This window comes from Prionailurus viverrinus, chromosome B1 (genome assembly GCF_022837055.1).
Source record: "Prionailurus viverrinus isolate Anna chromosome B1, UM_Priviv_1.0, whole genome shotgun sequence".
Classification (NCBI taxonomy): Eukaryota; Metazoa; Chordata; class Mammalia; order Carnivora; family Felidae; genus Prionailurus; species Prionailurus viverrinus.
In genome coordinates this window covers 2,835,240-2,861,735 of record NC_062564.1, presented here as the reverse complement: position 1 = coordinate 2,861,735, position 26,496 = coordinate 2,835,240, and the positions used below count along the sequence as shown (strand labels likewise).

General features: G+C 44.3%; 1 protein-coding gene across 1 annotated transcript in view; it reads left to right on the top strand.

The window, feature by feature from the left end:
* Positions 1 to 26,496, top strand: part of CSMD1 (CUB and Sushi multiple domains 1) — a gene marked incomplete at its 5' end in the record, with an annotated part of 688,146 nt that overhangs the window by 594,555 nt on the left and 67,095 nt on the right. The window contains 2 exons of the mRNA XM_047855978.1: positions 11,934 to 12,128; positions 16,712 to 16,885. Of these exons, the coding sequence (XP_047711934.1) occupies positions 11,934 to 12,128; positions 16,712 to 16,885 (369 nt within the window). The remainder of the gene's footprint in view (positions 1 to 11,933; positions 12,129 to 16,711; positions 16,886 to 26,496) is intronic.

Sequence of the window (26,496 nt, the reverse complement as noted above, 5' to 3'; positions counted from 1 at the left end):
ACACGCCGAGTGTCAGACTGGTTTCCTGACGAGTGGGGACGAGCGTGAGGAGTGGTGATTTGAGCGCCCCCATCAGCTCAGAGAAATGCCCAGAGAGTGGGGTAACAGCAGAGAAACCATAGGAGCCGGGCCGGGCCTGAGGCTGAGAACACTCCCGTCTCCCCACAGCCAGTAGGTGGGGACTCAGACGGACCTCCCTGTGCCCTCCTCAAGTCCCTTCCGCCCGTGCCACGTTTGTCCCACCAAGTCCCCAAGCTCTGCGTACGGAGCACCAGGCCGAGGCAGGGCCGCCTGTACCTGAATCGCCCCCCTGTGTGTCCCTGAGGCTCCTCTTATGGCCCGTAGACCGAACTCAGATATTACAGCGAGTCTGACTTGGAACCCGACCAGCTCACGTTCAGTGTGTGCATGTGTAGGTGTTCGTGCCAGTCCTGGACCTTCGACTGCCCTCCAGGCTGGAGTCCGTGAGCTTTACACACATCGCCTCACTCGCCTCTCAGGACGTACACAGTTGTTATCCCCCCAGACGGACAAGAACCTCAGAGGGATCGGTGGGGTCCGCTGGCTGGAGTCACAGATGTAGAGAGGAGCCAATGGGGGTTTGTTTCCGGAAGACCTAGGGAGAGAGTCCCTGCTCCCTGCTTCCGTCCCGTTCTGCCCCTAGCAATCTCATGTCTCAGAAGCCTTGTGTGTTAGAGAACTGAGCACAGAGACGGGAAGCGGGTGCCGTTGTAACCCAGCACGTAATTCATCCTGGGAAGCGTGAAATCGCTGACAGCGCGTCAGGGAGCCGCCTTTTGTCTGTAGTGGAACCAACTGATTTCAAGGACGTGGTCTGAATTTATGTCTAAAACTTTCTAGAAAAGTCAGGAATGAGGGGCCTTTGGCTGTTCAAAGGCAAATATTACATCACTTAAGAGAACTATTCTGTGCCGATGGGAAACGTAATACAACACACATAAGGTGGTCTAATTTATACACGCATTTGAATTTTTCTGCTTCAAAAGTGCATATTCTAGACGGACGATTGCTTTCAAGCTACAATAAAAAATTAAATCACAAAATTATTTCCTACATACAGATGAGGATTCCAGTAGAAAGAAGTTATAGTATGCTCAGTGAAATGGTTGTTAAATGGAAAAAAAAGCCAATTTGCATTTTAAAGCTTTTGATACTGACTGCTTCAGTAACACGGACAATACATACAACTTTTATAATAAAATGGAAAGTTAGCGCTGAATTTTTTAAGTGTTATTTCTAACTTTCAAGTATTTCTTGCCTCACTATCGTCCATTAGATTTTACAAAAGGGAGAAATGGACATTTCACTTAAGTTCCTTGGTGTTCAGGGACTTGGAAAACCTATTTCATTTTTGGAGGGGGAGGGATGGCGTTTTCTCCACCTCATTTAAATTCGGAAACTGCAGAGAGTAAGCACGAAGCTTTACCCGCGAGTCGGAAAGTTTGGTTACTGTTGAGCTCCCCGAGACTGACTCCTCTGTGTACATTGTAGACGTGACACCATTCGGTTTCCTTACTGACTGCAGTAATGTGTAGACCGGAGCCCTGATTCCGAGGAGGTGAGAAACACTTCGCCTTTGATAAAGAGTACGTGTAGATGGTAGATAAAATCAGTTCGTCTGGCCGTTAGCTTTACGGACGTGCAGGCTGCGATAAGTAACCGCTTCAGTTTGCCTGCTGCGCGCAGTCCCGCATGTCCCTGCAGAAGGTGCCTGAGGCTTCTTTCTCTCCATTTTAACTTATTTGCTGACACTGGATTTGGGTCGCTGAAGATTTGATTCGTGCCAACGGCATAAGAGAACAAGGGAGGCTCTGGGTATTAACGTATGGGTTTCAGAGTTTGACCAAATGATGGACAGATAAGCATGATGCACTTTGCATACGGGAGCAATCAAAGCCGTTAAGATGACCGTCTAATGAAAAACGAATCCAGGTCCCAATCCCAATATAGAGGTTTGCTTTTTCGATGAAAGGCATTAGTCAGTGAAGTAAGTTTGTTGTGAACAATTTATCAGAGACCTACTATGCGTGCCAGGTGCCATGAGCACTTTACATGGTTAAATGTAACACCTGTATATTCCAGGAGAGGGAGAACAGGATAAAGTCGTATTGTGCCAAATAGCTTTATGTGACCTGCAAATAGCCCACTCATAGAAAAACTTATATATAAGTTATGTACATATAAGTTACCTGTAGGCCATGTCTGTACAACATACAGGTACGTGTATGCATTCGTCTATATATAATACATATATGCACATATGTGTGTAATAGTACATATATACATGTATGCACACGTATATAAATACATATGTGTCTATTCCCATATATATTATATACACATATAAATACATGTGTATAATATACATGATTGTGTGTTTATGTATTTATGTTAAATATACATATGCATGTATATATGTAATGCATATATGTGTGTTTATAAATATAAGACTACCGTATATAAAATGTTTTGGAGCATATACACGTATCCACTTAGTCCCTTAGGACATGGTCTAGGAACTGCTTCTGTTGTCTTTACTGATCACCCCCACCTTCAGAGTAGAATACACACGATATGTTACCCTTGGCTCCTTGACAAACATCGTTTGGTCGTACGTCATATTGCTGAGCCCTGAGTCATGACACCAGCTGTACATCAGGCCTCTGTGACTTTCCGCTACGCGCCAGGCCCTGTCATGAGCATTTACATGCCTGCAGTCTGAGCCCTTTAATGGACCTTTGCAGCACTATCATTATCCGCATCATGCAGATGGGGACTGGAGCCCCCAAAAGTGGAAAACCCCCCAAGGTTGCATGGTCAGTCCACGGCAGAGTCGGGACTGAAGCCATCTGTCTGCCGCCGGCCCCTCCCTGCTGGAGGCTGGACTCCGCCTTGCAGCTAGTGTGAATGGGCCCATCTTGCCCCACAGGATGCATTTACAAGGGATTTCAGTGAAGATGTTAGCAAAGCCGATGAAGAAGAATCCAGTTCCCGCTTGATCTAAACACATAATCATCATCTGCATATGTCTTTTTTAATGCATATTAAATTAAGTACATATTTAATGCATATTAAAGCTAAAGGGAAAAAAGGACTTTTGTAGGAGGCACAAATCTATTTCCAGCTTCCAAGGAAGTCTGTTTGTTACAAGACTTGGAAAATAGCCCAGGCCAAAAGGTCAGTTCAGAGCCTCAGCTGGCAGCATGTGTCGGAGACGTGCGCAGTGTCCCCCAGCGCTCCCCAGCCCGTGCCCAGCCCGCCCTGATTCGTCCCGTGCCCGGCGCAGACCCGGGGAGCAGACCTGGCGGGTCATGTGCTGTGTGAGCCTACACGAAGTTTCAAACAGCCACTAGACGCCGGCTGGGTTCCTGCTCCTCGACGTCGGGGTGCGTCACTTTGCGGGATGGGTTTGTGCAGTCGTGTGCAAGGTGAGGAGTCCCCGCCAGCCCTGGAAGCCTCTGTCGTGGCCGACCATTGGCGCCAAACCTCAGCTACTGTAGATTCTGCTGGGGGAAGGGTTTGAAGGCTGTACATTAAGGTTGTGCAAACTCGCTGTGGTTATTGAAACCGTCTTTTTGGGATCGTGGTGCCCCGTTGGAGTTTAGATATTGTTTCAGATTAGATTCAGACCCCTGCTTTAGGGCCAGCTGTGCTCCACTCTGTGATTTTCTTTTGCAAAGACTGAACATGGCTTAGTCTAGCTTTTTGCGTTTTAATTGGACTTGTGAACAGGTTCCCCTTGGCGCCTTGATAAACAGAAGAAAGAAAATGTGCCCTGAAATGCCCCATGGTAAATCTGGGTCTTGTTTCTTATAGGTCATTCGCGGCCCCTGAGTAATGGAATATGTTAGTTATTATTGTTTTATCTTTGAGAAGCATAAACCCTGCAACAGCAGGTGCATTTGTCCATTGGGCTGACGGCCATCTCTTTGTAAGTGCCTGTGGAACGGACATCAGGGCCCCCGTCAGACGAGATGTGAGGAAACTGCTTTTTTACAGTTGCTTTTTTTTTAATTTGCTGCCATGTAAGCAGATTGACTCATGAACATGAGAGGTTTTCTCCCTTTTAGTCTGGATGGCTGAGCCTTTGCCCAGCCCAGCAGGCTGAGACGTGTGCCAGGCGAGCCGTGCTGCTGTCAGCTGGCCAGGGGTCTGCCTCTGGTGTGTGTAGCTGTGCTCCAGAATGTTTCCACACCTGGGTCAAGCACGGAGCACACACTTCCTGAAATGTAAAATAGTCCTGCAAACTTGAAATTGTGCATGGTTTATAGAGATAGAGATACAGATAGAGATGTAGATATAGATATAGATATAGATATAGATATAGATAGTTTCAAGTAACTAATGCATTAAATAGACAACACTTTATTTTAGTTTTTATTTTTTCTTTTTTTTTTTCAACGTTTATTTATTTTTGGGACAGAGAGAGACAGAGCATGAACGGGGGAGGGGCAGAGAGAGAGGGAGACACAGAATCGGAAACAGGCTCCAGGCTCCAAGCCATCAGCCCAGAGCCTGACGCGGGGCTCGAACTCACGGACCGCGAGATCGTGACCTGGCTGAAGTCGGACGCTTAACTGACTGCGCCACCCAGGCGCCCCTTGTTTTTATTTTTTCAAAGTTTATTTATTTTTGAGAAAGAGACACACGGAGCATGGTTGGGGGAGGGGCAGAGGGAGAGGGAGACACAGAATCCAAAGCAGGCTCCAGGCTCCGAGCTGTCAGTACAGAGCCCGATGCGGGGTCGAACCCACCTACTGTGAGATCATGACCTGAGCCAAAGTTGGACGCTTAACCGACTGAGCTGCCCAGGCGCCCCAAACACACAACACTTTAGGGTTAGTGATCATTCTGCATATTCTGTACATACATTGATGTCGAAACTAATGATTATTCTTTTCTGTTACATTGAATGATTAAGTCTATTCATCTTACTAAATATACATATATATATAATATTCAAGTATATATATATACACACACACAGTAAATATAAGTATGCATTTACTAAGTATAAATATAAGTATAATATAAGTATATTTTCACTTAACTATTCTAAACCCAAAGTTATGGAGAGACGGGAAAATTAACGCACATTTCTATGAGTTCTTGACATCAGTGTCCCCACAGAATGACGTGATGCCGGTTACTTGAAATGTCACAATCATGTGCCATCCAAAAAGAATGTTTCCACACATCTGTCACTCCTACTGAAGTGTTTTGAAGAAAAAAATGACTTGGCTCCGTGTATGACCTCATGCACTAAATTGTAAGAATTTAGGAACATTGTACGCATCGCTGGAAGGGAAGTTCGCGAGTTCCGAGTTTCCTAGCTTAGCCCCGTCTTACACACGGTCATGATGCTCCACGTGGTCCTGTGTGTGTGGAGTCTTAGCAGAGAGAGTGTGTGAAAGCAGAACGTATTTGTCGCGTATTAATGTCCTCGTGTCATTGTAGTGCCACACCATCAGAGGAAACAGCTCCCTAGTCACTCAGCACTGGGTCGAAATCGTGTCTTCCCATGCGTCAGCTTTCACGGTGCCTCCCGCACCCCCTCTACAGCACCAAACCACCCACTTTCTGGAAGCATCCACGGCTCCCCACCCTTCTTTTATCTTGTCCCTTTAGATGTCTGCAGACCTGTGTCCCAAGTATTAGAGATTGAGGATCTGACCACAGCAGGTGTCATCCGCTCGTATAGCATTTCATATCAGGCGTACCTCAGCCGGATGGCCACCGGCTTCAATGCCAGTCCCTAGTTTGTGTGGTTTGTCTCCATGAAAGCGTCCACAAGTCCTTGGGCAGGGCCCTGGCCCTGCTCTCACGGCACTGACTATGTTGTGTTTACAACAATGTCAGAATTTAGGGTCACATTCATCATAACCTACAAATTACCCCGGAGACATTGTTAGACTCTTACTTAAAACAACGGAAGGAGGAAAGTCTCACTAGGGGAAACGGGAAAGAACATTTAAACAAATGCATCAACTATTTTTAAGCAAACAATTCTCTTTCCGCAAAAACTCTAAAGATGTTCCTAATTATAAGAGCTGGTTCAGTGTTGGTTATCGGTGCATACTGAAACCGTGACCTCACGTGTGCAACTTATGGGACTGAAAAAACACACAGATAAAAAGAAGACACATGGCCACAACAGGAAACTTCTAGGGATGTTTAGAGGGAACTGAAAAGCTAAGTTTTTAAAAGACAGGCATTGGTGATGTAAATACTGTGGATTCCTTTGTTGTGAGCCCAGTGGATAAGGAGTGAAATACTAAGATTATTTTTACTATAAATCTACTCCTTGATTATCAGTACTGTTTTCATCCCGTTCAGCGGTTGGTTTAGTATAATTAAAAAATAAACCATTTTATGTAATTGAAAAAAAATGGCTTTAGTAGGGAACTTCGATTATAGAATTATAAAAAAAAATCTGAACAGTATTTACCAGTATCACTAAGCAGATGAAGTTAATTCAGTATTGGTCTTTTTTGTTATTGAAATCAGATTCCATGGAAGGTGTTTACCTTTAAGCTAGGGAAACGGCTGGAATATTCTTTTTCTTTCTTGTTTTTTTTTTTTTTTACTTAGTTACAGTTAGTTAGGTAAATGCTCTAGGGTCTGACTCCACTAAGATCTACTTATTAAAACTAACATAGCAGCAAAATAACAAGAAGCCTGGGGCAGAAAAATGTCTGATCTCAAGAAGGGGCTTTTGTAAACTTCATAATTGAATGAGAAGAAATCTGGCAATTCCAGGACTAGAAAGAACATGAGAATGTTCAGAGGGTTTAGATTCAGTCAGGAATCTTGGGGAGGGGGTGGCGGTTAGGGGCTTTGAAGTGTTGGGACATTTTTTTTTTTGTCTGGTAGCGGAAGTCTGATCACTCTCAGCCTATAAGTTACCTGCTAAAAGGTTGCTTTTCAAACTCTGTGATTTGAGCTCTTTACTAATTCGCTACTCTTATTCTAAACAACTCACACACTCAGGACTGGTTAACATCTGAGCTTAAAACAAAAATCTGGAAACAATGTATTTCCTTAAGAATCTCATGTTTTCAATCCAGTCTTTGTGGTGGGGCTTCCTCCCAGAGCAGTGTTGAAATGGGAGGGTGTGGACTGCATTGAAATCTCTGTAGGATGCCTTTGCTCAAAGAACTTACATTCCTTATTTACCTAAGCCCAAGCAGGCTTGTTCCTCAGCTTCTAATGCACCAGAACTGAGCCGGCTTCTGGGCCCCCGACCAGTGAGGACAACCGATTAATGGCATGCTGAAAGCTCGCCCAAGTTGTGAGCGCAAAGAACATTTACGAGACTGATTAAATCATTCTCCTGCGATGGCATCCAATGGAGATTTTACAAATCTAATTAAATGTGCTTGAACTTGGTGATAAGAAGCACTCCCCTTGTGGGGTATAATGGGGGGATCTGTTGTTAAAAGAGAAAAGAGAGTTGCATCCCTGCATGGAGGGGCTGATGGGAACACCCCAGAAAATGTATGATATGTGTCTGTAATTTATTGTGGGGACGGGGAAGTCTAAAGGGCTTTCTTTATGGTGGAAATACTATCATTGTCTGAATACCTCATACAAAACAACGGTTGGTCTTTCTGCTTTGCCGCTGGCCAAAGGAGTCGGTAACAAATCAGAATCACTCACGGTAGAATCAGATTCTCAATATAAATTCTCAAGTAAAATGCAAAATATTTTGTGTTGTCACTGAAATGTTTGCAAGACAGAAAATGTGTGTGTGTGTGTGTGTGTGTGTGTGTGTGTGTGTGAGCAGAGGGTGAGGGTGAGCCGGAGAAGGGGGTGGGATGAGGCTCTTCAGGAGAAGGGGGTGGCATGGGGAGGACCAGCAGATCTCTCCCTGCCCATGGGGGACACGGGGGAGAGGGAAGGAAGAACAAGCCAGGAAAACCCTTGTCAGGTCTCTGACCTGTGTGACCGGGGCTGCTCACCTTACAGAAACTCCAAGGGGAGAATGAGGTGGTATTTGGGGCCCACAAAGGGTCCTGTGTCTATTCAAGTCCCTTTTCCTCCCACAAGGCCCAGAATTCGGGCACAGGATTGGGGTTTCCCCTGCCGCCAGGCCAAGCAACCAGGGGCACTGCCTTCTGTGACACTTTCATCGGCACTAGTTCCTTAGGGCTCATTGGTTTCTGGGTTTCTCATGTTGTTTGCATATGAATGCGGACACCCACTTGGATACAACTGACCAAGTGGCCCCCTTTTCTCCACCATCTGGAGGAAACCATTTTCTGGCACCATCTTGGTTGACATTCCTTGGGATGTCATCACCCAGACCACGGCCTCACTTGTTCACGCTTAGACATTTGCTATAGGTTATCCCTCTGGGCATCTTTGAAGGTATTAAATAGAACCCCAATTGCCACGGCTTCTGAGGACCTCTGCTCTTGCCCCTCTCCCTTTGGAGAACTTTCACATTAAATATTTATTCCAGTCTTACTTTTCCCTTTACTCGGGTTCCACCCGTATGGTTTCATCACTTCCATTCCTTTGCAGGTTTGTTTTTTGTTTTTTGGGGTTTTTTTTGCTGCCACAACACTTTCTTGGCGCATTAGTTTTCAAAGTGTGAACACACACTCACACACACACATGTTCACTCACTCAGATTTATAAATATATGTCATCAGCACCTGTTTTAGGGCAAACATACTCAATAAAAAATGTGAAAAGAGGGTCGCCTGGGTGGCTCAGTCGGTTGAGCGTCCGACTTCAGCTCAGGTCACGATCTCACGGTCCGTGAGTTTGAGCCCCGCGTCGGGCTCTGGGCTGATGGCTCAGAGCCTGGAACCTGCTTCCATTCTGTGTCTCCCCCTCTCTCTGCCCCTCCCCCATTCATGCTCTGTCTCTCTCTCTCTCTCAAAAATAAATAAAAACGTTAAAAAATTTTTTTTTTAAATGTGAAAAGACATAGTGCTTACAGTAAAAGAGCTGTTAGCCTACCAGGGAGAAAGAGATTCAAGTGATCATTTTTTTTTTCTGGTTTAACAGAATCAGATAATTCTAAGGCAAACCAAAGAGCATTTTCACAAAGAAAGAGGTAATCATACAGAATTTGGAAATCACCACCGCAGATGATATGAGCTCAAAGTAAACGACCGTTTCCACTGTAAATGCCAACAGTGAATCCTTCCTGACACAAGTAGAGTTTGTAAAAGTTAGTTCAGGTCATTGAAAACAATTCAGCTCATTGTAGGAGTGCAGTTTTTGGCGAAATGAAATGAACTTTAGTTGACATAGGCAGTGGGATTGAAATGGAGCTATGGATTTACAAGGTTAAAGGCATCAAAGACTTTTCAGAAATAGCCATCCTGCCTGGAATTCTAAAGGTATTCCAGTTAGAGAAGAATTTGCTTGTATTATTCAGGCAAAACACTTAAATATCCATATAAGTTTTACTTTTTGTTCGATTACAGTTAACATACAGTGAGTATTCTATTAGTTTCAGGCGTACAGTACAGTAATTCAACACTTCTATATATTACTCAATGCTCATCAGGATAAATGTACTCTTAATCCCCTTCTCCTGTTTCCCCATCCCCCCCCACTTCCCTCTGGTGACCACCAGTTTGTTCTCCATATTTAAGAGTCTATTTGTCTCTTTTTCCTTTGTTCATTTCTTTTGTTTCTTAAATTCCACATAGGAGTGAAGTCATATGATATTTGTTCTTCTCTGATGAACCTATTTCACTTAGCATTATTCTAAGTCCACCCATGTTGTTGCAAAAGGCAAGATTTCATTCTTTTTTATGGTTGAGTAACATTCCTCTGTGTGTGTGTGTGTGTGTGTGTGTGTGTGTGTGTGCACACATCTGTGCACACCACATCTTGATCCATTCGTCTGTCATCGGACACTTGGGCTGCTTCCATATTATTGGCTGTTGTAAGGCTGCAGTAAACATAGGGGTGCATGTATCTTTTCAAATTATTGTTTCTATTTTCTTTGGGTAAATTCCCATTAGTGTAATTCTTGGATAATATGGTAATTCTATTTTTAATTTTTTGAGGAATCTCCCTAATGTTTTCCAGAGTAGTTGTACCCGTTTGCATTCCCACCAACAGTGATGAGTATTTTTCTCCACACCCTCGCCAACACTTGTTTTGTGTGTGTGTGTGTGTGTGTGTGTGTGTGTGTGTGTGTGTGTGTTTTAATTTAGCCATTCTCACAGGGTTCTCATTTGCATTCCCCCAATGGTTAATGATGTTAAGCATCTTTTCATGTGTCTATTGGCCATCTGTAATTTTCTTTGGAAAAGTGACTATTCAGGTCATCTGCCCATTTTTTAATTGGGTTATTTGTTTTCTTGGGGTTGAGTTGTATAAGTTCTTTATATATTTTGGAATGTATATGTATTTGGAATGTATATGATTAATGTATATATCATTTACAAATATCTTCTCCCATTCAGTATATTACCTTTTTGCTTTGTTGTTGTTTTTTTTTTTGCTGTACGGAAGCTTTTTGATTTTGGTGTAGTCCCAATAGTTTACTGTTGCTTTTACTTCTCTTGCCAAAGGAGACACATCTAGAAAAGTCTTTCCGTGGCCAATATCAAAGAAATTATTGCCTGTGCTTTCTTCTAGGATTTTTATGGTTTTAGGACTCGCACTTAGGATTTTAATCCATTTTGAATATCCATTTTGAATCCATACAAATTTTGGACAATCATTTCCTTTAAAAATACTTAAGAGAAACAGACCTAAGGATTACTTTCAAATTAGCAAATCCTTTTCACATTTTATTCATCATTGATATTATTGTAACAATACTGAAAAGTCCATTTTTTCACTTTATTCGCACTTAGTACTGGTAAATTACGGATAGAAGATTCAGTGAGATTTTTGTAACATTTGGATATGTCTGATTCAACTATGATAAACCTATATAGAATTTGATTTCTAATTTACTTTTAAATAAGTAAAATTATTTATTAATATCATTCTGAAAAAGCTCTGATTTCTCCAGCTAAGTCTTCCAGGCTCAATAAATTAATCAGCTCAGTTCTGAATGTGGTCGACTGCCTTGGATGTTCATATATGGAGAAATGGAGTGCCAACTTTGTAAAATTCATTTCATATATTATTTTACTTTAGTGTATATATATATATATATGTATATATGTATATACATATATATATATACTCACATATATTAAATTTTGCATACATTTTCAGCATATTTGCAGATCGCTTGAAGTCCACCCCAAGAAAATGGCGCGGGCGACACCATTACCACTATTATCACTGTTATTACATTTGTAGCTCCTGCTCTGTATTCAGTAGTTACTGTAATTCTAGACCTTCTCCTAAGAGCATGAAAAGATGGTCTCTTTTAAGATCTATTAAACATTTGTCCTGACAGTATTAATGCAGTCTGCAGATAGATGCTGTGTGCCTGTAAGTCCAGTAACATACAGAATTCTTATGTAGGTGTGTTTCATAGAGAGGAAGGGAATGGGGGCATACGATTTTCTGATCGTTTGTGCCCAAGCTCGTTGTCAATGTCTCAATTCTATTCCAAGATTCTCAGAGGAAATTGAGACAAACGACATGTAAGATTCTTCTACGCAAGTGCTCATTTACCTGATGAAGATTTTCCAGCCAAGTGAACCGTGCAACTTCTTGTGGGTGATTTATCTGTTTCTATCACAGCGTCACTGCACAATCGCCAATGCACCTGCAATGAGGCCGCCGAATGCATTTTCCATGCATGATCATCCTCCTGTGACTATGTGGGTAGTAGAGAAGAGCACCTGAAATAATAGGCCAGCGGCTTCTGTTTTGCAAGATCAAGTTCAGAGACAAGGGTCTTACCATTAAAAGCAAACGTGATCTGATCTGTCGTGAAAACAATGGTGATGCTAATAAGTATGTTTCATTTCCAGCGGTGATTTGTCCTGGCATCGAAGCTCAGCTCCCGGAGCACGTCACCTGGAGACTGGTTTCGGGGTCACTGAACGAGTATGGAGCTCAAGTCGTGCTGAGCTGCAGTCCTGGCTATTACCTGGAGGGCCAGAGGCTGGCACAGTGCCAAGCCAATGGAACGTGGAGCCTAGGCGACGAGAGACCCAGATGTCGAGGTGAGTGACCAGTGCACTTCCCAGGTCAGGTAGCCATTCTGAATTAGTGACGTCACTGACCGCCACCTTTTCACCCCCCCCACTGTAAGTGATTGCCCCTATGGATTAATAATGTAACCAAATGGCGTTTCTCATCATTATAATGATGAATATGGATTTTTATGTGACATACTTAAAATGTATGATGGCTGGGTTAAATATTAAAAGTTCTATTTATCAATGATTGCATTGTATACATTTTAAAATATTCGAATACTCCGATATTTCAGATCAACTCAAAAACAAATCCAGGCCTATGTTTCAAAAGATAACTCGTTCCATGCACTGACTATTCAAACCCTCTAATTAGGATCTTGGGAAATATTATTTATGCTGAAGATATTGTGTTCTCAAATAATGACTGTCTTGAAAAGGGAGATTATTATTCTCATAGGTACAAGATAAGCAATTAAGCCTTTGAGTGGGTTTTATAACAAATATGAATAAATAGAAAAATAAAACAATATTAGTATTGTTCAGAACACTATTTGACTCAGATATATTTAACACATACTCTTTAGTGGGTTGTTCAGAGGAAATTATCATGCACAGAAACAAGTAGTCAGACCAGTGTCAAATTTATCAAGCACACAGCTTAATAAGAAGAAACCAGAATAAAATAAGAAAAATGACAAAAGAATGCTTTGTTGTCTTTGACATAGCCATCCTAATTCAACTTTGAATAGAGCCAACGGTAAGTAAACATGTATCAAGCGCTCAGGCAGGAGCACCAAGGTAAGTTAGGGAGGGTCAGTGAACTTGAGGACCTCTTCCGTAGTCCGAGTGCATGACACCACCAGGTCCCCAGACAGCCCTGCCTGAAGCCTGTTTTCCAGAGTAATCATTAATGGTTCCCTTGCCTTTGTCACAAGTGTCCTGGTTTGACTTCATTCATACTGAATTTCCTCCTTGTTCCTCTGGGTCCGAATTAGGGAATCCCTTCCTTCCCACATCCACGCGGGTCTCCCTTACAGGCACCCACTGCAAAGCTCCATGGTGTGATTCAGAGACTCAGTCACTAAGCTCAGCGAGGAGAGTGGAGGCTAAAGGACTGGGGAGACTCTGCCTTTTGCCTCTCTCAGACTTTCTAGGCAACATTCCGTCAGTTTCGATCCAGAATCAGAGTCTTTAAAGTAGGCCCACGTAAACTTCTTGGAAGTAGGGAGTTCACGCGGGGCTTCTGCGGATGCAACCGTCCAGTCTAGTTTTTGCTGGGCTTTCTTGTTGCCTGGTGTGCCTGGGGAGGTTGGTGTTAGTGTTAGGTGGGTATTTGCTATGCCACAACACGTTACACTAAAGTCTCAAATCTCCATTCCAGAAGAACTGACACAGGGAGACTCGTGTTTAGAAGAATGTTTACAAAAACCGGGGGCAGGGCCAGCCTGATTATTGAACCAAACTCCTTAGCAGGAGGTTTCTACTTCTTTGGGGGGAAGAAAGCAAAGTTGAGTTTCTACCATCCATAAATTGTGTATTTGCCTCCATTCTTCTGAAATTCTAGAAAGTCTGTCTTTCTGGCTTTAACATACCTCAGTCTGGTGATCCCAATACTAAGTTTGGTCCAGGAACAACAGCCAGAAATCTACATATCTGGAGATCTCTCCAGCCAACTTGGCATACAAATGTATTTTGGAAATTGTCAGCCATTCATTGGTATGGGTTGTTGTATCACATCACACTTTGATATTTATCTATCTCAAATATCATGGACCTGTGGCCTTTTCCAGAATCAGTGGGTTCCAGTGAAATCACTGATTGCTGGTTTTTTTTTTAATCATTATTTGTAGTTTTCATCATTCCGGTGTGGCCAGAGTGAGTCCCTTCTCCCTGGTTTCTTCATCTTCTCCTTATGATGTCTTTCAAGTTGTCCCTGTTTTCTCAGGAAGACAGGATATTTTATGCTCATCCTGAGTTTTTCTTGACTAAACAAGGAATCAGCCATTCTGCAAGGAGCTCTGGAAACTTTGGGTGGAAAAGGGTGTTAGAGACCAGCATCCAGCGTCTACGCCCACGGGTGTGCATTATGCTGTTCGTATGATCAGTGGGTACGAAAAGCTGACCAAGCTAACTATTACTTTTGTGACCAAACTGAAAATGTTGTTTTTCTTCTCCCAAAAAGACTTGATATGGATATTTTTGATTAGTTTTTATCCCTACTGATACACGTTTTTTAAGTTAAAATAACTTAAATAACTCAGGGCGGTCATGACCCCAGGGGCAGCTGAGTCATGTTTGAATATTTTCACTTTGAGCAAGGCCTTCTCTTTGACTTATAACCAGGCATCTTGGCGTCATTCCTCGGGGCCTACTAAAGCAATTCCAGACTGTGGTCTACACAGCATGCCTTCACATACTTAACAGTCACCTGTCCTGTGACGCTGTCTTCACAATAAACCGCCCCGAACCATCCACAGTCATGTCACGTCATCTGTTTGTGTTCATGTTCATCTGCACATTCAGGAGGACTTTTCCAGGTAGAACATACCGGAAAGTCCCTACTCTTGACCTTATATTTATTTGCCACACTCACTAACACTATCTGTATTTCTGACTGGAAAGCTGGCCTTACAGGTCTAGAAACACCATGTCACAGCATGATTTTTTTTCTAAGTTGAGGATTTCAACATGCACATAATTGTAGAACTGAAGGCAAGAGGAAGGACGCTGCCCTGGGGGGAGAGACACCCATGGCTTGTGATCCCTGGTCACAGTGAGGGGAGGCAGTGTGGACCGCACAAATACTTGGGAGGAGAAAACAACATGGAAACGAGGCTCTACTTGGATGTTTGACAAAGCGTATGTGTATACGTGGTGTATATGTGTGTTGTGAGTGTGGTGTGTGGTGTGTGGGGGGGTGGTGTGGCGTGTGTGTGTGTGTGTGTGTGTCGGGGCAGCTTCTCCAAGTGAGTGTCGCTGTCGCCATTGCCGTGTGGGTCCCCTGCCAGCTGAGCCCCCATCGCCCCGCTGCGGACAAGCCGTGGCCGTGCTCCCTTAGTCCTCCCTACAGGCTGGTGAGCCTGACGGAGGACAAGCCCCAGATGCCATGGGCGCAGGGACGTTTCCCCGGAGGTGAAGGAACGGCGGCCATAGAGCGGGCTCGCCATCCACCGAGGGTGCGTTCTGGCCCCAGGGGACCTCATGGCCGCTAGCGCGTTTCTGACCCTGCGGGCATTTCAGGACATGGTCTAATTATGCTGAGTGGCTGCGTGTGGATTTTTAAATATCCTAACTCAAGGCAAAGCTCGCAGTGTGTTTGGGAAGGGCTTAGTGGAAAGTTCATGATAAATTAAAAAAAAAAAAATTAACTTCTGCGGGAATCCGTTGACATTCGGCCCGGGCACGTGTTAGCAGTGTCGCTGCACATGAGACACAGCCCTACGAGTTGAGCGATCCCAGAAGCTGGAACTTCAACAACAATAACGTTCTGATCATGACCTCCCCTGTCCGAATTCCTGCTGAGACATCCTCCCCAGGACACACGCCAGCTGCCTGTGTCCGTCTGTCTGTTTGAAATGGAACCACAGCGGGGACCCCTCAGAGTAAGATCGGCTCCATTCAAAACCCTGGTCTACGTGGCACAGCCGTAAACGTTGTCGTCCCTTGAATCGTCAATCGAGGCGTTCACACGGATTCAGCCCACGAAATAGGTCCCCAGGTCAGTTCCGCGTCAGTTGGCCCCGACCGAGCCCTGATCCGGTACCAAGTGTCGCTTTGGCACTTGCACGCGCCCTCTCGTTAGAGCCAGCGCGTGGCTCTGCGGGCAGGCGTTGGTAGGAACGCGTAAGAGAGGAACTAAGGAGGACCCCGGAGTCTTGGAGGAAACCGGCCTCCCCGTAACCGGCAAGCCGAGGACCGAAGCTGAGTAGCCTGGAGCCAGGGTCTGTGTTCTTCTTCGCTACATTTGCTGCCTCCGATCAGCTCACTATCGTTAAGAACTCCGTAACGATCAGCTACCCGCGGCCTGGGCCCTAACCCCTTTACGCAGAGTAACTCAGCAAGTCCTTGGTGCCCTCAGAAGAGTCTTCAGACCCTTGGTCGTGACCCGTCCAAAACCACACGTAAGGCTCTGGGAACAGTCAGCCTTGATGACTCCACGGTCCCAACAAGTCACACAAGTACTTGGAGGGAACGGGGAGCCAGGCCTCCTGTTGACACGGGCGTCCTGTTTTCATCACGCGTCACTAAGTGCGGCTGACCGCCCCGGGCACGACCGCTCCTGTTCTGCAACAGGTGTCCGGTGGCTGCCTCGTGGCTCTCGTGGCCAATGCACATGGAAGGGCGGGAGGGCGGCCCGTGTGCTTGACTGATCTGCCCCCGTGGCTGTGTCCCTCTACCGCACGGTTCTGGAATCCTCTCTAAGTGCACACGTTTCCATTCCAAGGGCGTAAGAGGAGGAAAATTAAGCCTCCTAGATAGTTGGCCTGTCTGACCCTAACCAGACATCCCCGTCCCTGATAAGAATTAAGGCTGAGGATTTTGTCATGCTTAAGCAAGAGAATAACCCGCAGACTTGAAGTAACATTCGCTTTTTGTTTGCCTTCCAGTGATCTCGTGTGGAAGCCTCTCCTTTCCGCCAAACGGTAACAAGATTGGCACGCTCACAGTTTATGGGGCCACAGCTATATTTACGTGCAACACGGGCTACACCCTGGTGGGGTCTCACGTCAGAGAATGCTTAGCAAATGGACTCTGGAGTGGCTCCGAAACTCGCTGTCTGGGTAAATCAATCTATCATCTGGTATTTCTTTAATTTAGCTAAGCCTGAAAAATAGACTGTGGTTGGGCAAGGCGTAACACCTCTTGCTATAAATGTTCCAACAGAGAAACTAAATCCTACCTGCGGTCTTAGGGCTACACTTCACACAGCAACTTCTTTAAGTATCGAAGGGGATTATTTTTTAATCTGGCCAATAAATGAAAGTCGCATATTGCCTTGAGTGACTTAGAAACTATTTCCTACAGCGCTGAGGGTGTCATCGCAACTTTATGCCATCAGTTTAGGACACACAAAAATGATACTCAAAAATACGACATGCTTTATCTTTAAAAGAAATTTTACATTGTGTCAGTAAGTGGAAGTGACTAGGATCAATCAGCATAAGTACAATGAATTATTTCGAGAAGAGTGTGTGCTCAGTCACGTGTTCTTCCTTCGCTTAAAGATTAAAATTTTCTGCATGATAATTTTAAAATATTGAGTTGAAAATCTTTTTCGTTGAAAAAAAATCTAGTGAATAAACATAAGAAATTGTTGAATTGGCAGCTTAAAGCACGGACTTACCATGCTCCTGTAGGTCTCCAAGTAATCTTTAAAATATGTTAACTGCCTTTTGTCCTTTTGACCTCTTTGTGGGACCTCAATAATTTTGTAATCGCTCAAAAGCTATAGAAGCTGGAAAGTTTAAGCCTCTGACTCTCCATGGGCTGGAAATCACTTCAGGAATGAAGCCAGGACCAGTAAATTTTGAATAGTAAAAATCTGGTCTTTTTACTTGAGGTAATTTGAAGAAATGCTCAGGAGAATTTGGGGGAAAAGAGAGAGAGAGAGAAAATGAATCTAAATAATAATTCCAGAGAAAATCAACCAACGAAAGGAGTTTCTTTCTCACTCTTATTCATGAAAGGACACCTGCTTTCTTTCTTTTTTTTTTTTTTCATTCTACAGAGAGGGAGAGAGAGAGAGAGTGAGCGAGCAGGGGGGAGGGGCAGAGGGAAAGAGAGAGAATCTGAAGTAGGCTGCATGCTCAGCCCAGAGCCCTATGCGGGGCTCGATCTCATGACCGTGAGATCATGACCTGAGCTGAAATGAAGAGTCAGGCGCTCAACCAACTGAGCCACCCAGGTGCCCCTGACACCTGCTTTCTTTAAGTTACTGTCATACCTATATGGAAGCTGCCAGCATACCCTGTGTGTGTAAATACATATGTTGTTGCTGAGTGTGGTCAGTATGGTTGTCAGTAGACTGTGAAACTTCCTTGGAATGTGTGTGGGATTTTGTGTTGATAGTCACTAGTGCCTCTGAGATTTTCTGTGCCTTCCTACGTGTCATTATAAAATGTCTGGTCATTGAGTAGCACTGTCCGTAAGGCGGCCCTCCTTCGGGGTAGCTCTTCTCTGTTACCTTGAGTGACAGACACTTGGTGCTAGGAAGGCAACCAGGTGGTCTAAGAAACGTACTTGTCTGCTCTAATTGCGATAATGGAAAGCAGTGACAATTTACATTTGACTAGTGACCTACTGGTTACAAAAGCCTCATGAGGTGAGATGGTTACTGTGGCCTCAGGGAGTTTGAGTGGCACAATTTCTATAGCTGACATCCTGGGGTCTGCTGGGGCCTCGTTGATTCCAAAGAAACCTTCACTTTTTCTCTGGTGTTCTTCTTGACCGCGGATAAGGACTTCGAAGTCGAAAGGTCGAACCACCGGTGTGTTGTATAGTTGTCTGGGCCAGTGTGCCGCAAAGTATGGCTTAGGTACGATACAATATGTCTTAGAAGCTTTTGGGAGAGGGAGTGTTCTGAAGGAATGGAAACTGAAAATAAAGAGGAATAAAACTGTCTGGAAAAGAATATATAACACGTTAGCGTAGGAGGACCTAGATGTAAAATATAAGGAATGATGAAATTGGAAGAGGCAGAGAATATGAAAGAAAAACAACTAGAAAAATATTAGATAGGACACATTGCCACATATATTTGTAACACAACGAGTAAAGGATGGGTAATACACTTAGTATAAATATTTCAAAAGTCAGCGAATGCAGTTGCACAACTACCCCTGCGACTTGAAAGTGTGATTCGTGATACAGGCACACCTCCGAGATAACTGTGGATTTGGTTCTAGACCAACACAATAAAGCAGATATTACAATACAGTGAGTCAAGTGTATTTTTTGTTTTCCCCATGCACATAAAAGTTATATTTACGCTATACTGTAGTCCGGTAAGTGTGCGATAGCATTACGTGGAAAAACAATGATGTACAGTTGACCCTTGAACTACACGGCAGTTAGGGGCTCTGACTCCTCCCTCCTGTCAAAAATCTACATACAACTTTTGAGCCCCTAAAAACTGAACCTCTGATAGCTTATCGCTGACCAAAAGCCTTACTGATAACATGTAAATGAACACGTATTTTGTATGTTATGCGTAATATATACTGTATGCTTACAATCAGGTAAGCTAGAGAAAATAAAATGTCCTTAAGGGACACCCGGATGGCTCCGTCAGTTAAGCTCCATCCAACTCTTTTTATATATATATATATATATATATATATATATATATATATATATATATATATTTTTTTTATTTATATTTGAGAGAGAGAGAGACAGCACGAGTGGGGGAGGGGCGGAGAGAGAGAGAGAGAGACACAGAATCCGAAGCAGGCTCCAGGCTCTGAGCTGTCAGCACAGCTCCCGATGCGGGGCTCGAACTCCTGAACCATGAGATCATGACCTGAGCCGAAGTTGGACGCTCACCCAACTGAGCCACCCAGGTGCCCCTAGCTCCATCCAACTCTTTTTTTTTTTAATGTTTTTTATTTATTTTTGAGACAGAGAGAGACAGAGCATGAACGGGGGAGGGGCAGAGAGAGAGGGAGACACAGAATCGGAAGCAGGCTCCAGGCTCTGAGCCATCAGCCCAGAGCCCGATGCGGGGCTTGAACTCACGGAGTGTGAGATGGTGACCTGAGCCGAAGTCGGACGCTTAACCGACTGAGCCACCCAGGCGCCCCTCCATCCAACTCTTAATTTCAGCTCATGTCAAGGTCCCATGGTTGTGAGATCAGGCCCCACGTCGGGCTCCGCACTAAGCGTGGAGCCTGCTTGGGATTCTCTCTCTCCTTCTTTCTCCGTGCCTCCCCTGTGTCTCAAACTAAATAAATAAGCAGAGAGAAAATGTATTAAGAAAACCTTAAAGGACAGGAAATACATTTACAGTACTGGATTTCTGAAAAAAATCCACGTGTATGTGTACCCACACAGTTCAAACCTGTGTTGTTCGAGGGTCAAATGTACATGCCTCAATTTAAAAATACTTCATTGCTAAAAATTGCTACACAATCCGAGCTTTCAGCTGCTCACAACCTTTTTGCTGGTGGAGAGTCTTGCCTCAGTTGTGATGGTTGCTGACTGATCAGGATGGGGTCAGCTGAAGGTCGGGGTGGCTGTGGCTGTTCCCTAAGATGAGGCAGCGTGGAAGTTTCCCACATAGACCGGCTCTTCCTTTTATGAACAACTTCTCTGCAGCATGTGATGCAATTTGACAGCATTTTGCCCGCAGTGGGACTTCTTCCGGCTTTGGAGCCACCGTCTCAAACCCTGCCACGGCTTTCTCAACTCGGTTTATGTTGTGTTCTCAGTCCTTTGTCGTCATTTTAGTGACCATCACAGCATCTGCCCCAGGACTAGATTCCATCTCAGGAAACCCCTTTCTTTGCTTGTCCCCATGAAGTGTCTCCTCATCTGTTCAAGTTTGATCGTGAGACGCGGCCCCTCGTCCACCTGTGACTCTCGTTCTCTGGCTCCTTCCACCACGTCTGCCTCTACTTCCCCATGAAGTCTTGACTCTCTCAGTGTCTTCCATGAGGCTTGGAGTACACTTGTTCCAAACTCCTATTTATGCTGATATTTTGGCCTCTTCCCCTGAGTCACGGATGTTCTTAATGGCATCTAGGGTGGTGAGTCCGATCTGGAAGGTCTTCAGGTTACTTTGCCCAGATCCATGAGAGGAATCACCATCTATGGCATCTATAGCCTCGTGAAATGCATTTCTTCAATAGTAAGATGTGAAAGTTGAAATGATTCCTTGATCCACGGGCTGCGGAATGGATGCTGTGTTAACGGGCGTGAAAACCGCATTCGTCTCATCGTGCGCCTCCATCAGAGCTCTTGGGTGACCAGGCAGAGCACAGGCAGGTAGAGCACAGGCAGAGTCGATGTAGCCCAATTCTGAAGGGCCTACGGATTTTCAGAATGGTACGTGGGCATCAGCTAAGGCACCGGCTGCGTTAGCCCCTGACAACAGTGTCAGTCTTCCTTTGAAGCTCTGAAGCCAGGCATCGACTTCTCTCTGGCGGGGAAAGCTCTGTAGCATCTTGTTCTAACAGAAGGCTGTTTCACCGACTCTGAAAATCCGTTGTTTGGTGTAGCCACCGTCACGAATGATCTCCGCTAGATCTTCTGGAGAACCTGCCGCAGCTTCAGCCTCAGCACGTGCTGCTTCACCTTGAGCTTTTATGCTACAGAGACGGCTTCTTTCCTTAGTCCTCACCGACAAACCTCTGCTGGCCTTAAACTTTTCTTCTGCAGCTGCCTCCCCTCTCTCAACCTTCGTAGCGTTACAGGGAGTTCGGGCCTTGCCCAGATTAGGCTTTGGCTTAAGGGAATGCTGGGGCCGGTGTGATCTGTCTAGACCGCTCAGACTTCCTCCTTGTCAGCAATAAGGCTATTTCAGGTTATTATTATTCGTACGCTCACTGGAGTAGCATTTTTAATTTTCTTCAAGGGCTTTTCTTTTGCATTTACAACTGGGCCAGCTGTTTGGGGCAAGAGGCCTAACCTTTGGCCCAAGGCTTTCAACATGCCTTTCTCACTAAGCTTATTCATTTCTGGATTTTGATTTAAAGTGAGATATGTGTGGCTCTTTCACTTGAAAACTCAGAGGTCATCACAGGGTTATTAATTAGCCTACTTTGAATACTGTTGTGTCTCAGGGAATAGGACAGCCGGAGCAGACAGATGCAGCAGTCAGAACACACATGACACGCATCAGTCAAGTTCACGGTCTCATATGCACGTGGTTTGGGGTGCCCCAAACCCCATTACAATAGTACCAGCAAAGATCACTGATCACAGAGCACCATCACAAATATAATCAAATATAATCAGGTTTGAAATGTTGTAAGAATTACCAAAACGAGACACAGAGACACAAAGTGAGCAGACACTGTTAGAAAAATGGCACCAATATACCTGCTCAGTGCAAGGTGGTCAAAAACCTTCACTTGATAAAAATACAGTATTTGCAAAGCACGATAAAATGAGGCATGCGTGTGCATGGAGTGTGACAATGAAAGGTTATCTCTTGTCCTGAATAATAGATCACTTATGTCTAGATAACCTAGTATAAACCAGTAAGAACTTATGTCTGTGGGACCCAAGGAGATATGGCCGAGGCCGGGGTGGGGGTGGGGGAAACAGACAGGAGAACAGAGGTAAAGTCAGCGCTAGAGAAAATTCTCAACAGGCCAGACAGATAAAGGGAACAGAAGGTCCAGTCCTAAATCTAGCACAAAGATTTGATAAAGTAGATAACGGATACCACCATAACCTCAAAGTCACCCGGATGCCTTGTGTACAGTGATCTGAATGGTATTATTTATTGACAGTGAAACATGTACAAGACAATTTTCAATTATATTGACTTCGTTAGAATGCGCAGGAGGTGCTCACGGCTACCGTTCATAGCTAAGAAATGACTCACAACAGTGAGGAATCTGCCCAACGTTGTAAAATCAATAGTATCACAAACAGAATGGAAACCTAGGCAGTTTGACCGCAGAACACAGACTTCTTAACATGAGGGTATGTAACTAACGTATCCGAGCAGATATTGTGTTATTTTGCCAATAATTGTATTTCTCAAAGGAAGATGTAATAAAAGAGTGCACTACGTGCATTGTGCTAATTCTGACCAGTAAGGTGGAATCGGTTGGTTGATCCTGGGTGTAAAATGGCTGCTCACCCCAGGCGTGCCCTCAAAAGAAGGTCGGTGCCTTCGTCGTCGCATGTGGCTAAATGTTGCGCTGCTCCCAGACCTCTTGCTTACCAGTCTTGCCAGTATTTTCCCTCCATTTCTTGCCCTCTGAATTGTTTCTTTGTCCATTGCAATGCTATGGATCTCCAGAAAATCTGGATTTTTACCCAGCTGAATGACCTTGGGGGACTCTCAGGTTCTCCTGGACCCCATGAGGGTAAACTGGACAGTGACGAAGGGGAAATGACTTATAATGACAATGGAGGCAGTCAGTGAGAGTCTTTTTAAGAAATCAAGGCAAATAATGGATAAAACCCCGTGGAATCAACTTTAAAGGAGACATCCCTTTTTAAACAAGACAAAACAACCCCCAGAATTCTGACTTTGAGAAACAGATCACCCCAATGAAGAGAAAAATGGAAAATTACCCAAAGAAATGGAGACAGTTACATGAGATGTTCTACAAGAAACTCAGTTTGCAAGCAAAACAATAACCCTACAATGTACTAAGGGAATTAAAATACAGGTGAAGGTCATGCTGTGAAGGATAGATTCACCACGAGCGGTGGCAGTGAAAAGATTCAGGACCATGAAAGTGTAAGGACCCTGTCGAATGCAGGTTTGAAATAAGAACAAAATTCACTCACTGTGGTTGGTTTTGAAATAGTGGATGGCCCAAGTAAAGCAGAAGGGCTCAGCTTCCTCTTCATTCTGTCTTCTGGGTCATGAATCATTCTGGAATGCAAAGGTTAGAACCTACTTTTGTATCAGAAACCAGGACCCCAGGAGAGAAAAGGAGTCTGTCCAGGAGAACTTGGGAGTTTGAGTGGAGTGGCTGGGGGGACCCTGGAGGAGGTGTCCAAGTCACTGACAGTCCCCCTGCCAGTGGCTCGTTATTAAAAGGAACGTGTAGTGTGATTTTTCACACGAAAAGGAAAGAAGCAAGCTGGCAGGAACGGCGGATCTGTTAATTTGATGATCCACAGAGCTGTTGGTCAACTCTGTTGTTTGCAAGATCTGTGGTGACCCATGCTTATGAAGAACGCGTATAGTTTCACAGAATAACATGCAAGTCTGGGTTCATCTTTGTCTGACCTTGCTTTTAGATGGGTGTTTAGAAATACTCTTCAGAAATGGTGCTTCCGAATTTGGCAAGACGTAGATCAAGGTTTTCTGTTACGACTCTCACAGTCAAGAAAGTATAGGAGCGTTATGTTGTCTTTTAACAACTGCTGAAGGGGCTTTCCACAGTGACCTCGATTAGTGGGTTGATGCGACTGGAAAGCACATTTCCAGTTGTGTAGTTCTCTCCCTCATTCTCGACTTCTCCAAGAAGTCTACCCCAAGACTTCTATCCACATCTTGAGTAGAGGCGTAATAACGCCAGCTGAAAGAGCGAGAGTAAATATTTGACAACCGATTCAGAATGTCACCAATTTCAGTGACAGACAAAACACATATGAAAATAATGCAATTCATGGAAAGCTTCACTCTAAGTAAAAAGTGAAACACCTTCCAATGTACACGACGAGGAGAAAGTTATGAAACCCTAGCCCTCATGGAAGGATCTGGTGTTCTCAATATGAGAAGGCTCATAAATGCAGAGGTAGCCCTGAGACTGATGGTGTCCAGGCTTCATGAACAGGACCCACCTCATTCTCTGGCTAGGAGGTCCGCGTCCACAATGATGATACCGCTTCCGTGAAATAGTTCAAGTGGGCGGTGAAAAACTGGCACGAACCTGTGCTCAAGGATGTAGTAAACGTGATAGGTGAAGAATGTTTGGAGAACCTGTGATCATCAGTTTGACTGCAAGACAAGTTAGGAAGTAAATAATAGCCATTTTCAAGTATTTAAAATGGTATCGAGAGGTGGAATAAACCCATTTTGGTAAACTTTTTTACATAACAAGTGTCAGCCCTGATGGATGGATAGTGCCCACCACAAAGACCTGTACTGAGATCTCTAAGTTTTAATCAGGTGGGGACAGGGGGATAAAAAAGCAAAGAAACAAAAATAAAATGAATTAAGTACATCTACCAAAGGCAAGAGCCAGGGTTGCCAATGACATTAGTGATGCATAGTTTGATTCATTTGTTTGGAATGGCAGACACTGTGCGGAAAAATAGTTTTCAGACTACGTGTAAGAAATTCCTTGCCTTTATTTATTTTTTAACATAAGATCTGCCCCAAAATGCAAAGAACAGTTCACACAGAAGGCAGTCGCCTGTTCGGTAGGCTTTTACGTGTAGGATTCCTTTAGACTTGGAGCCTCATTGATTCCATGTCCCAGATGCTTTTCATTAGAATGCAGAATGCTTTGACAAAAGCATTTTTTTCCAAGTGTGTGAGGCATCTTGTTTTTTAACGGTTACTGGAAGAAGAAATACTTTGGCCTGAGAAGTTGCTTCTCTTTCCTGTGGAACGTGGATCATATTTCCAGTTGTAGCAGTGTGGTTATTTCCAGCGATTTCCAGCAGGAAAGACCATGCCAGGGTCCTCCGATGATCACTGCAGCAGAAATGGCTAAGCCCGTGGACCGACAGCACTTTCACACTGGGACGCTGGGGACTGTATCTGCAGGAGAGCTGTATTTACAGAGATGAAGGATAGTCTTCTTTGCTAAACACTCCGGCACTGAATCCACGCTGTGTTGGAGCTCGCTGGTCTGAATTCTATGCCAGAACCTTTGAGACAGGATGCAGTGAGGGAAGCCGCTCGACCCTGTGTGCGGACATCATGGTAGCTTAACTCCAGGCAAAGGGAGGCCTATGTGCACCACAGATCTTAGCGTGCACTTAATCGATGCTCTCATTCTCGCCTTACTACTGGGGTCTCCCAGCGCTCTGTGAATCACCAAGGGCTTGTTCTAGTTTACCATCTGTGTTGTGCGATGCTACACATCTCCCTGGGCTAGGCAATTAAGCACTGGGAATGCTGACCCCATATCTACTCATCAGGTACCTCAGAATCCATCGGGGAAGTTTGATGATCCCCATGGTCCCTTCCGTTTATCTTCCCTGTGGTAGTTTGCACTGAGCCCAGCAGACAGCACACAGACTAGACGAGGTGGTACGCTTGTAACCCAGGTCTCCCGCTGTAGAGACCTACATTAACCTCTTGATGACATTTATATCATTTAGACTTTCTCACACGTAGTAACGCTTCATCTCCGGCACCTGGCCACCTCTTTAGTATGTGGTATTCGAGATGTCAGTGATAGACCGAGATGTTACCCACACAAAGAACATGTTCCTTTTTTAGTAGGTTGTTTTCCTAGTATTCGAAATAAGGTTGCCTTTGCTGTACTATAATGGCGTATGAAGAGATGAATTTTTTTGTACGTATAACAGCACGGTGACATTCGTATGGCTGAAATAGCTAGATGACACGATTCAAAATAATACTGTTGGGTCATACTCTCTCATAGTTCTTAGAGAATAGAATTGGCAAATATCCTGCAAACGCCTGGTGTTTTAGGATAGATCCGTGTAAAAAAAATTTAACAGCCAATTACGGTAATTCTTATATTACAGCAGAATTGCAGCAGCAGAGTGGAAAGGTTAC